At 42.2% G+C, this 13,326-nt stretch overlaps 1 protein-coding gene across 4 annotated transcripts in view; it reads right to left on the bottom strand.

Moving 5' to 3' along the window:
- rps6kl1 (ribosomal protein S6 kinase-like 1) overlaps nucleotides 1–13,326 on the bottom strand; it is a 77,566-nt gene that overhangs the window by 50,433 nt on the left and 13,807 nt on the right. For 3 of the 4 annotated variants that reach the window (XM_063043897.1, XM_063043877.1, XM_063043887.1), the window contains exons 2-3: nucleotides 4,235–4,611; nucleotides 259–383 (exon numbers count right to left, since the gene is read on the bottom strand). In XM_063043897.1, the coding sequence (XP_062899967.1) occupies nucleotides 259–383; nucleotides 4,235–4,517 (408 nt within the window). In that variant the 5' untranslated portion in view covers nucleotides 4,518–4,611. Of the gene's footprint in view, nucleotides 1–258; nucleotides 384–4,234; nucleotides 4,612–13,326 lie in introns of those variants that run through there. The other variant, XM_063043901.1, reaches the window with a different exon arrangement.

Raw genomic sequence — 13,326 nt, 5'->3', positions numbered from 1 at the left:
GAGGATACATTAAATACAACCCTACAAAATCAGACATAACATCAGACATTTTCATTGCAGCAGTCATGACAAGTTAAGAAAGGAAAATGAGAAAAGAATGGATGTAGCTTTGTGTAGGAAAATGAGAAATCTCAGGAAAAAGGACCGACTTTTTCCGCCCCCACGGGAGCTTAGTCTAGAATCCATCCCCACATGAATTTAGTCCCACAAGACTCAAAACATGCCGTGCACTGCCAGATTCTATGCAGCTCTTCATACCCCAGAATCGTCGGTACCGTTTCCTAAGCTTCCCTGTAAGTGAGAGTCGAATATTTCCTCAGCTCTTTTCAAATACTGGGTCGTTTTTCGTTTCACAGCTTCACGACGCTCTTTGTTTGGATCAACTGCAATTAAAAAAAAGGCAGAATAATAAAAGTTGGTCAAGCTAGAATAGTAAATGAATTAGGTTGAACGGCCCATATGCTTCCGCAGTTGCATCAATCGTTCAATTCTCTGCTAATGCTTTAAGAAGTGCAATGGACAGAACGGTTTTCCCTGAAAGTGGCCAAAGTGCTACAAGACCATAAGACATAGGGGCAGAAATAGGTCATTCAGCCCATCGAGTCTGCTCTGCCATTCCAATATAGCTGGATCCCACTCAACCCCATACACCTGCCTCCTTTGATGCCCTGACCAATCAGAAAACCATCAATCTCTGCTTTAAATATACCCACGAACGTAGCCTCCAATGCAGTCAGTGGCAAAGCATTCCACAGATTCACTACTCACTGGCTAAAAATATTCCTCCTCACCTCTGTTCTTAAAGGTCACCCTCAATTTTGAAGCTGCACCCTCTGGTTCTGGATAGCCCCACCATAGGAAACATCTCTCCACATCCACCTTATCTAGTTCTCTCAAGATTCAGTAGGGTTCAATGACATGCCCCCGCATTCTTCTAAATTCTAGTGAGTACAGGCCCAAAGCTGCCAAATGCTCCTCATACGTTAACCGGATTATTCCCGGAATCATCCTCATGAACCTCCTCTGGACTCTCTCCAACACATCCTTTCTGAGATATGGGGCCCAAAACTATCGACAATAGTTCAAGAGTGGCCTGACTAGTGCCTTATAAAGTCTCAGCATTATCTCTTTGCTTTTATATTCTATTCCCCTCGAAATTAATGCCAACATTGCATTTGCCTTCTTTACCGCAGACTCAACCTGTAAATTAACCTTCTGGGAATCTTGCACGAGGACTCCTAAGTCCCTTTGCACCTCTGATGTTTGAATTTTCTCCCCATTTAAATAATAGTCTGCACTATTGTTCCTTTTAACAAAATGCATTATCATACATTTCCCAACATTGCAGTCTATCTGCCACTTATTTGCCCATTCTTCTAATTTGTCTAAGTCCTACTGCAATTGCATTGCTTCCTCAGCACTACCTACCCCTCCACCTATCTTCGTATCATCTGCAAACCTTGCCACAAAGCCATCAACTCCATTATTTAAATTATTGACAAACAATGTGACATGTAGCAGTCCCAATACTGACCCCTGAGGAACACCACTAGTCACTGGCAGCCAACCAGAAAAGGCCTCCTTTATTCCCAATCACCTCCTCTATCACCTCCATTCAGGGCCCCAAATAGTCCTTCTAGGTGAGGCAACACTTCACCTGCAAATCTGCTGAGGTTGTCTATTGTGTCCGACGTAGCCTCCTCTACATTGGAGAGACCCGTCTCACCAATTGAGACCCATCTTAAATTGGGAGACCCATCATCAATTGGGGACTGCATCATCGAGTACCTCCACTCCATCCTCCAAAAGTGGAACTTCTCAATGGCCAAACATTTTAATTCTGATTCCCATTCCAACCTGCCTATCTCCTCTGCTTGGGTCTCCTCTTCCTTCCCTTTCTCCTTGCCGACCAGATACCTTCCTCTCCAGCCCTTTACCTTAACTTCCCACCTGCCTTCATCTATCACCTTCTAGCTGTCCTACTTCTCTTCCCCCTTACTTTCCCCTTCCTTTCCAGTCCTGATGAAGGCTTGTCTCAGCTCGAAGTGTCAACTGTTTACTCACTTCCATAGATGCTGCCTGAGCTGCTGAGTTCTGCCAGCATTTTGTATTTGTTGCTTTGGACTTCCAACATTTGCAGACGTTCTCATGTTTATGTTTTTTCTTTACTGTACAATCTAGGGAAAGTTAACTCAAAGTACATGAATGAAGTGTGAGGGTTGGGCTTTTAAGCTCATTTCTCATGAGCTCACTTGGCTTTAGGTATAAAACGTTGCAAACCTGAAATTCTCCAGTACCAATATCCATTATTCAAAACCAACAAAGCCCTCAACACAGAGAATACGAGAAATTAATAATGTTCTTCCTGCTTCATTTCCAAGACAAAATAGAGAAATGTCAGTCCTAATCAGCTTGCCATAATGGTCCTCCAACTTCCAAGATGACACAGCCAGGTACCTTGAAAGAACTCAATCACCAGAAGTGAAACTGTACAAATTTTCTATCTAGATTCAGGATTCAACCAAATAATGAGTAGTTCAAAGTTCAACGTTCAAAATAAATTTATTATTGAAGTGCGTATCTGTCACCAAGTACTACCCTGGAGAGATTCGTTTTCTAGTTGGTATCTGGAATGAACCACAGGAGAGATGGTGGAAGTAGGAAGAGTAACAACATTTAAAAGGTATCTGTACAGCTATTTCACCAAGTAAGAGTATGAATAACTGCAGGCATGTGGGATTAGTACAGATAAATATGGATAGGATGATGGCTGAGCTGAGATATGCTGGGCTGAAGGATCTGTTTCTATGCAGTACAAATCTATGACTCTACATTGTGAACATCTGTTGTCAAAATGCTTCATTTTTTCTAAACAACCATTCTGGATATTTTTCATTCTACAGTTCTTATCTCCACCATAAACCAAATCTCCTTATATTAAAATACTGAGTGGTGTTTGTTCATTAATATCCTTCAGTCCTACGTGCATCTACTTCATGGCAATTTACTGAACACTGTGCCATGAAATTTGTTAACTTAGCAGCAGCAGTTCCATGCAATACATGATATATAGAAAAGGGGGAAAAAAAATCAGTAAATCAATTAGGTATATATATTATATTGAATAGATTTAAGTGCAAAACCAGAAATGATATATATATTTTTTTAAAAAGTGAGGTAGTGTTCATGGGTTCAATGACCATTTAGGAATCGTAAGAAAGACGAGAAGAAGCCATTTTTAAATACACAAATTTACAAAGATGTTATCAAGCTGCTCACTATGAAAACTATCAGAACTAACCCAGTGGAAACACACGAGACCGCAGATCCAGAAATCTGGATCAACACACTTCAGGAACCGTGTGTGCCAGATAGCATCTATGGAAGGAAATGGACAGTTAAGATTTTGGTCAAGACACTTCAGCTGGACTCTAAACTCATTTATATTACTCCTACAAGGGAATAAAACAACCCTTAGATAAGTATGATGCTCAATTATTGCAACCCAAGGACCACACACCAGCCCTCTATCCCTAATCCTGGATCAGTTATTTCAAAACCTTGGTTCACAATTGGCCTTAGCTGGGGCTCTAACTTCTAACAGCTTTTTAATTTAACCAGAATGCCCAACTTGGAGACCGGTGATCAAAAGTTATTATGTTGACAGAAGTCAGTTAGCCCTATAATATATGAAGTTTTTAATAAATGAGACTGTGAAGATGAAACAAGTGAAAAATAAATCTCGTTGTATACAAGGGGATTCTGCTTTAAAACAGCTGCAAACATATCACTTTAAAGAAGATGGCTTATGCTGATAATAGAATCTGAAGTGCTTTTCATTTTGGACCATTTCACTTGCTGACAAAGTAACATATACAAACTGCTGGAGGAACACAGCAGGCCAGGCAGCATCTATGGAAAAGATGAAACAGTCAATCTTTTGGGCCGAGACCCTTCATCAGGACATGATGAAGGGCCTCTGTCTGAAACATAGCCTGTTTACTCTTTTCCACAGATGCTGCCTGACTTGCTGAGTTCCTCCAGCATTTTGTACGGGTTGCTTTTGGATTTCCAGCATCTGCAAACTTTCTTGTGTCTGTGCACCCACTGACAAAACAACTTACAGTATGACCACCAACATACACCAATCTTGTTATTCATTAATTATCTAATCTAGCTGGCTCACAAACTATTTTGGAGTGAAACAGTTAGGAGTTCTAAGCAAAACATATACCTTGCACTCCCTTCAAGAGCAGATCAACGCCATTCTTGTAATAGTTAAATGCAGCTTCATAATCCTCATTAACCTCCCTGTCCAGTGCTAAGCGGATCTGCTTTGCTGCATCAACCAAGTAGTCTCGTTTGCAGGCTGTATTTCTGGCAGGCTGCTGACCCTCCTGGAGGCTGGAAGACACACGGCTCCGAATTTGCTCCAAATAAACTCGGGCTTGAGAAAGGGGGCGAGAACAGGGATCAGCATCCTGCCCTGTTGGCCGTTCTCCAGCAAGGCTGTGCATGGTCAGTGTCTTCCTCAGAGAGCATAAGGTGGACAGCTTTCAGTCCAATACCAAGCCATGATTGATGGAAGGAAAATAAAAGAATCAGACGAGTCTACATGACAAAAGCACAAAGACAGAAAAAGTTATTGCTTTAAATAGTAATCATTGCCTTTATGTTTAAGCATTTTTATTTCATGTAATCACGTGAGGGAAACAAAACTTTCTTACTATGTTCCAAAAACTATTTGCAGAAATGCACGTTACAGAATGCAAACTACAAAATAAGGCTCTGCACATTGAGCAGGTCTGCTTAAACCATTATCACAAGGAACTAATTCTTCTGTAGTTATGTGATATCCCCACTTGTCGCCGACAATACAAATGCATTCTATGTGACTGAACTACTTTGGTCCATATAGATGAGCTATTGCTCAAGCACTGAAATCAATAATTATGGGGAAGGGCAATAAGTGGGAGTGGGCTAATTATTTTGGCACTTGTAACTAAAGGCGAATTTCTACTTCCTTTTTTTAAGAAAGAAATGATCAGAATCAGGTTTAATATCACAGGTACAGGTTTCCCCCGCCATCCGAAGGTTGGATAAGGTTCCTATGCCGAAATGTCGTAAAGTGAAGAAGCAATTACCATTTATTTATATGGGAAAATTTTGTGAGCGTTCATAGACCCAAAAATAACCTACCAAATCATGCCAAACAACACATAAAACCTAAAATAACAGTAACATATAGTAAAAGCAGGAATGATATGATAAATACACAGCCTATATAAAGTAGAAATACTTTTCCACAATCATTATTGCATTGTTCTCCGTAGCGAAAATCTCACGCAAGCGCCGTCAGCAAAAACATGGCGCAAGCGCTCTCCAGTAACCTTTAAGCTATGAAGCTGCCAAATCATACCAAATAACACGTAAAAATACACAGCCGATATAAAGTAGAAATAATGTATGTACAGTTTAGTATCACTTACCAGAATCGGGAAGACAGCGCCGAGCACACTGATGATGGTGTGTTAGACTGAGTCGTCGCAGATTGGGTGGTGCAGTGGCCCCCACTCTCTGGGCTGCCGACCGATACATTGCCGCAAAGCATGCAGGGGTGCAGCAGTAGCCGGGAGGCACACAGCACATCTTTAAGAAAAAAGCCAAAACAAACATGCTAATTAATTAGGTGCTGCCCGGCACGTAATTGTCGGTCCAGATCAGTGCCGATTTCCGATTGCATCATCTCTGATCTGGGCCAACAATTATGTGTCGGGCGGCACCTAATTAATTAGCATGTTTGTTTTGGCTTTTTTCTTAAAGATGTGCTGTGTGCCTCCCGGCTACCGCTGCATTCTCCACGAATCGGTATCTGTCCGTCGCCTGGGGGTTGGGGTGGTAGGACATTGGGGTGTCATCTTGTCATTGTCTATTTCCATTAGGGCAGGCAGGTCATCTTCTATCTCTGCCCGCCTCGATGTCGAAGGTCAAGGTTTGTCGTCTGCTGTGGCTGATGTGGAAGGCTTGCTTGACTGCTGAGCCTTGTGCATTTTTCTATCACACAGTTCTTTGTAAGGACTCAAACCATCCTGCAAATATCCCCTAAACCGACATACCCTTTCAAAATTAAGGTTGTACTTTATCATTACTCATTCGGTTTTGATTGTTATCCTTTTTTCTTCCAATTGCATCAGCTCTTCATCTATCAGATCTTGTTCATGGGATGCCAAAACCTCTTCAACATCATGTTCGTCAGCTTCCACAAGCCAAACTCACTTTGTCCTTACTTCGTTCACCACGATCGAAACGCTTAATTATGTCTAGTTTTACGCTGTGCCTTACGAACTCTTTTAGGCTTTTCTGATACCATAGAACTCATCTTGCAAATGACTGCTCACAGGCATGTGTTTAAGCAATGCCGGCGAGAATGCAGTTCCGAATCCGGGGGGACAGCAGCTGCTCGGGGCGCGCGCTGCCTTTTATCGTGTGCTGATTTTTTCGCGCGCTGATTTTTTTTTGTAACAGTGAAAACACCTTCTGAAAGCGAAAACAGGGTACTGTTCTTTAACAGATTTGACATTGTGGGTGGCCCCTGCCCATCCCCCACATGAGCCATCTATTGTCAGCCCCCAACCAACACATATTCCACTCTCCCCTCCTACCCCTCCTCACAGTCCCCCACCCTGCTCTCATGACTATACCCCTCCCCCACACGAAACCACCACGGTGGGCTTCACAGCTGAACAGGTGAGAAGGCAGCTGAAACGTCTCAACCCAAGCAGGGCTGCAGGACCGGATGGTGTCAGTACCAGGGTGCTCAAAGCCTGTGCCCCTCAGCTATGTGGAATACTTCGCCATGTATTCAACCTGAGTCTGAGGCTCCAGAGGGTTCCTGTACTGTGGAAGACATCCTGCCTCATCCCCGTGCTGAAGACGCCGCGCCCCAGCGGCCTCAATGACTACAGACCGGTGGCATTGACCTCCCACATCATGAAGACCCTGGAGAGACTTGTTCTGGAGCTGCTCCGGCCTATGGTCAGGCCACACTTAGCTCCCCTCCAGTTCGCCTACCAGCCCTGACTAGGAGTTGAGGATACCATTGTCTACCTGCTGAACCGTGTCTACGCCCACCTGGACAAGCCAGCGAGCACTGTGAGGGTGATGTTTTTTGACTTCTCCAGTGCGTTCAACACCATCCGCCCTGCTCTGCTGGGGGAGAAGCTGACAGTGATGCAGGTGGATGCTTCCCTGGTGTCATGGATTCTTGATTACCTGACTGGCAGACCACAGTACGTGTGCTTGCAACACTGTGTGTCCGACAGAATGATCAGCAGCACTGGGGCTCGACAGGGGACTGTCTTGTCTCCCTTTCTCTTCACCATTTACACCTCGGACTTCAACTACTGCACAGAGTCTTGTCATCGTCAGAAGTTTTCTGATGACTCTGCCATAGTTGGATGCATCAGCAAGGGAGATGAGGCCGAGTACAGGACTACGGTAGGAAACTTTGTCACATGGTGTGAGCAGAATTATCTGCAGCTTAATGTGAAAAAGACTAAGGAGCTGGTGGTAGACCCGAGGAGAGCTAAGGTACCAGTGACCCCTGTTTCCATCCAGGGGGTCAGTGTGGACATGGTGGAGGATTACAAATACCTGGGGATACGGATTGACAATAAACTGGACCGGTCAAAGAACACTGAGGCTGTCTACAAGAAGGGTCAGAGCCGTCTCCATCTCCTGAGGAGACTGAGGTCCTTTAACATCTGCCGGACGATGCTGAGGATGTTCTACGAGTCTGTGGTGGCCAGTGCTATCATGTTTGCTGTTGTGTGCTGGGGCAGCAGGCTGAGGGTAGCAGACACCAACAGAATCAACAAACTCATTCGTAAGGCCAGTGATGTAGTGGGGATGGAACTGGACTCTCTGATGGTGGTGTCTGAAAAGAGGATGCTGTCTAAATTGCATGCCATCTTGGTCAATGTCTCCCATCCACTACATAATGTACTGGTTGGGCACAGGAGTACATTCAGCCAGAGACTCATTCCACCGAGATGCAATACAGAGTATCATAGGAAGTCATTCCTGCCTGTGGCCATCAAACTTTACAACTCCTCCCTTGGAGGGTCAGACACCCTGAGCCAATAGGCTGGTCCTGGACTTATTTCATAATTTACTGGAATAATTTACATATTACTATTGAACTATTTATGGTTCTATCACTACTTATTATTTATGGAGCAACTGTAACGAAAACCAATTTCCCCCAGGATCAATAAAGTATGACTATGACTAATGTAGGTCTTTCGTAACAGTGAGGTTTCGTAAAGCCAACGTTCGAAAAGCGGGGGACACCTGTGTATGTCATGAAATTTGTTAACTTTGCGGCAGCAGTACAATGCAATTCATAATAATAGTAATAATAGAGGAAAAACTGAATTATAGTATACATATCTTGAATTGACTTTATTTCTTACATCCTTTACATACATGAGTAGAAATCTTTATGTCTCCATCTAAATGTGCAATCATAGTAATTTATAATTTATAATAACCTACATTGACTGTTCTATATAGTCAAATCAGCATGAGTTAATCAGTCTGATGGCCTGGTGGAAGAAGCTGTCATGAAATGGCCTGGTGGTTATATAGCTAAATTAAATGCGTAGTGCAAAAAATAGAAATAAAAAAGTAGTGAGGCATTGTTCATGGCTTCAATGTCCGCTCAGAAATCGAATGGAAAGGGGAAGAAGTTGTTTCTGAATCACTGAGTGTGTGCCTTCAAAATTCTGTACCTCTTTCCTGATGGTAGCAAAGAGAACAAGGCATAACCTGGGTTACGAGGGTCCCCAATGACAGATGCTGTCTTTTTGAGGCATCGCTCCTTGAATATGTCTTGGGTACGACAGAGGCTAGTGCCCAAGATGCAGCTGACTAATTTTACAACTCTCTGTAGCTTTCTTCGATGTTGTGCTGTAGCCCACTGACCCTGCACCCCCCCCATACCGATGGTGATGCAGCCAGTGCATCTCCAAGGTACACCTGTAGAAATTTGCGAGTGTTTTTAGTGACATAACAGATCTCCTAAAACTTGTAATGAAATATAGCCACTGTCGTGCCTTCTCAGTAGCTGCATTGATATGTTGGGCCCATCATTAAAAATAAAAATTGGTCAGAACACCTGGGTATTTCCCTTTTAGTACTGGATTGCAGAAGTCACCGTGCATTAAAATCTCATACAAAACCCTGCATTAAAATAGGTCCTTCCAGCCCTTTGAGCTGGTAATCCTAGTAGTCTGACAGGAATATAGCCACTGTTCCAGTGCCGGGATAAGGGAGGTGCGTGGGCATTTCTGATGGCCAAAGGTTCCTGATTTGTAAGGCCGCGAAAAGGTTACAGAAAGAGTGGGTGAATTTGTGGAACTCGTTGCCACAGATGTCTGTGGAGCCCAAGTCATTGGGTATATTTAAGGCAGAGATCGATAGATTCTTGACTGGTCAGGGCATGAAGGGATACAGGAAGAAGGCAGGAGATTGGGGCTGAGAAGGAAAATAGATCAGTCATGATAAAGTGGTGGAGCAAACTCGATGAGACAAAATGGCCTAATTCTGCTCCTGTATCTTATGGTCTTATGGTAACCAATAACCAATTAACTTGTACGTCTTTGGACGATGGGAGGAAACCAGAGCACCCAGAGAAAACCCATGCATTCCAAGGGAAGGACATATAAACTCCCTATGGAGGACTCCAGGATTAAACTCCTAACTCTGTTAACTCCAGCAATAATAGCGTCGCACTAACATGCCTGGCAATAAAATATATTTTCAGGTGACATGGATTTAGTAACCTGGGGATAAATGGCAGTGAAGTGAATTGCGTCCCCTTTTTGATGTTAAATATGTTGTCTGCCTTTCCATGTTATTAATACCCTTCCCATCAACTGTAAAGCAGAAGAATGTAATTTGCATGAGAATAACATAACAGAGTGGAATGCTGTAAATCTAAAATAAAAACAGAAAACATTGGGAATACTAAACAACTCAGGCCACATCAGTGGGAAGAGAAACAAGTTAATGTTTCAGGTCAAAAGCCTGACAATATAATTTCAATCATAAATGTGCATTGGAATTGGTTAACCAATAATAAAAAATATCACCATGCAACTATGTCTACAACTTGCTTGTTGTTGACAGCATAAGACCACTAAAGCGCAGGAGCAGAATTAGGCCATTCAGCCCATCAAGTATGGTCTACCATCATGGTTTATTATTATCCCTCTCAATCCCATTCTCCTGTCTTCTCCCCATAACCTTTGACACTCTAAATAATCAGAAACCCATCATCAACCTCCACTTTAAATATACTCAATAACTAGACCTCCATAGCAGGCCGGTAATGAATTCCATAGAGTCACTTCCCTCTGGTCCTATACTCACCCACTACTGGAAACATGCTCTCCATATCCACTCTATCTAGGCCTTCCAATAGTCAATATGTTTCAATGAGATCCTCACTGACATTCCATTTGCCTTCCTTACCATCGACTCAACCAGCAAGTTAGCCTTTGGGAATCCTGCACAAGGTCTCCCAAGTCCCCTTGCACCTCTAATTTTTGAATTTCTCCATGTTTAGAAAATAGTCTGCGCCTTTATGCTTTCTACCAAAGAGTATGACAATATATTTCCCTGCACACTATATTCCATCTGCTACTTCTTTGCCCATTCTTCCAATCTGTCCAAGTCCTTTTCCAGACTCACTGCTTCCTCAATACTACTTGATCCTCCGCCTATCTTTGTATTGTCCACAAACATGGCCACAAAGCCATCAATTTTATTATCCAAATCATTAACATATAATGTGAAAAGAAGCGGTCCCAATTCCGACCCTTGTGGAACAGCCCTTGTCACTGACGCCAAACATAAGTCCCCCTTTATTCTCACTCTTTGCCTCCTGCTAGTAAGCCATTCTTCTATCCATGCTATTATCTTTCCTGTAATACATCGGACTCTTGTTAAGAAGCCTCACAGGTGGCACCTTCTCAAAGGTCTTCTGAAAAACCAAGTAAACAACATCCAGTGACTCTCATTTTTCTATCCTGCCTGTTATCCAGCAGTGTGGCACTAATCTTCTTCAGCCATCACATTTGCCTTTAACAAACAATTTCTACGTGCACTATTCCCTTTGGTGCAAATTGTGGAACTTTACAAATGGAATGGGGCATTCCCAGACGAGGAGGAGGAAATGAGGGGAAGGAAGCCAAAGGTTCAAAGTTTAAAAAGAGGATAACATTTAACTTGCAGAAATATGCTAACAAACAGCCCTGGTAACAACATAACATCCATCCATCTAAAAGACAAATCATTATGAACAAAGCAACATTCAAAACAAAAATATCACAAAACAAAACTTACACGTTGCTACAGATGAAGTAGTAATATTCCTTTATCAGATCTTTTCATGATCTCAGGAAGTACATTTTCATTATCATTGTCCTCAAATAAATCAGAACTCAAAAACAAAAACCATCAGTGTTTTAAAACTCCACAGTTTAGTTGCTTCTTTGCTGATGATTCAGTGGACCAAATTTCTCACCACCCTCTGTATTTTGTCCATTACATATTTTAATATGGTGGAGTTGAAGAACTGTGAACCGAAGAAGCTAGCAGAATTACTTTAAAATGAAGTGATTGTGCATGAGGAAAACAGTAGGGCTGATCCATCAGTTACTTTACACTTCAGCTGCAGAAAGCAGTCATTAGCATCTTAATTGGCAAAGTAAGAGTTAACAGCAAATCTGATGGCATTGACAGCACCACTCCCACCCCCAAACCAATTGCCTCGAATAAAATAATGCTCAGTGTGGATTGGTTGCTGATGATGTCATCCTTTTGTAACAGTCACAGGCAAACACCCACCTGTGGGAACACTGTTTTGCTTGGTTCTTAAACTCTTCTACAGAGCTCACTGATGGGAATGGGGTGAATAGTCCTCAATAGTACCATGCCTGACTTAATAACAACCACCCTTGTGGCAATTTAAAATTCACAAGTAGCACACGAAAACAACCAAAGTTAAGCCCATCTGGTTTTAATGTCAATTGTGAGATAATGAGAGCATAGTATGGTTGAAGGCAGCGTGGATAAAGATGACTGCATAGTATGCAGTCATCTTTATCCACGCTGCCTTCAACCATCTTCAGAAACAGATATTTAGCCAAATCCCTTACAACATTACATCCGTTTAAAGTAATTCTAAGTCTACCTTGTTATCCACTGATGTTCTGTTCAAACTTTATCATTCAGTTCCATCACTCCCTTGGTCATTCAAATTCTTTTGTCAGCCAGCTGTTAACATACCAGCTTTTGTTCTCTCTGCCCTTCCTCTTTTCTCCACATCTTAATACTTGTTTTATCTCTTAAATTTCCCTCATTACTATGAAATAGCATTAACCTAAAACAAACATTTTGACCTGGGATAACAGTAATTTTATACATGTCCGCAGATAAGTGAGGGAAAAAAAATCACCCCTTTTGGGCTAACACTTGAACCTGTCTAGTAATGAAACAATGGGCCACATTAAAATATTTGCTGTCATCTGCTATATATCACCATATATATCTGTTGTATATCACCAAATGCATACTTAGGAACCTACAATACAACTCTTCAATTTCCCCACTCTTAAATTTTTCAATTAAGGATATTATTATAGATTTGTCTTAAAAACATCATCTTCACCACCAAGCATTAGATATAGGGCCATTCAGCCCACCAAGTCTGCTCTGCTCATGGCTGATTTATTATCTCTCGCAACTCCATTTTCTTTCCTTCTCCCTGTAACCTTTGACACTCTTACTAATCAAGAACCTATTGAGGTCCGCATTAAATATATCCAATGACTTGGACTCCACAGCTGTCTGTGGCAATTAATTCCACAGATCCTCAGCGCTCTGTGTGTTCCACAGATTCATTACCCTCTGGCTAAAGAAATTCCTCCTCATCCCTGTTCTAAATAGACGTCCCAATATTCTGAGGCTGTGCCCTCTGGTCCTAGACTTTCCTCACCATAGGAAACATCCCCTCTATCCTGGCTGGCCTTCCAATAAAGTGGATTCCGATTAATTGGGACACATCAGGACTAGTACATTTTGGTCAAATTAAGCAGCTGTTCCAATTAGCCAAAGTTTCATGGAAATAATTAAACGTGTATGAAAAAGACAAACTATGCAGTATCATTCGTTAATGGCAGCAAAATGAACAAAGTCAGCAACTAGTGTAGATAATGGACTGCCTTCATATAATGCTGTTGACGACTGCATCCTCCAAAT

This window comes from Mobula hypostoma, chromosome 1, assembly GCF_963921235.1.
Source record: "Mobula hypostoma chromosome 1, sMobHyp1.1, whole genome shotgun sequence".
NCBI classification, from domain to species: domain Eukaryota; kingdom Metazoa; phylum Chordata; class Chondrichthyes; order Myliobatiformes; family Myliobatidae; genus Mobula; species Mobula hypostoma.
The sequence above is the reverse complement of the archived record's forward strand: the minus strand, read 5'-3'. Positions and strand labels throughout refer to the sequence as shown.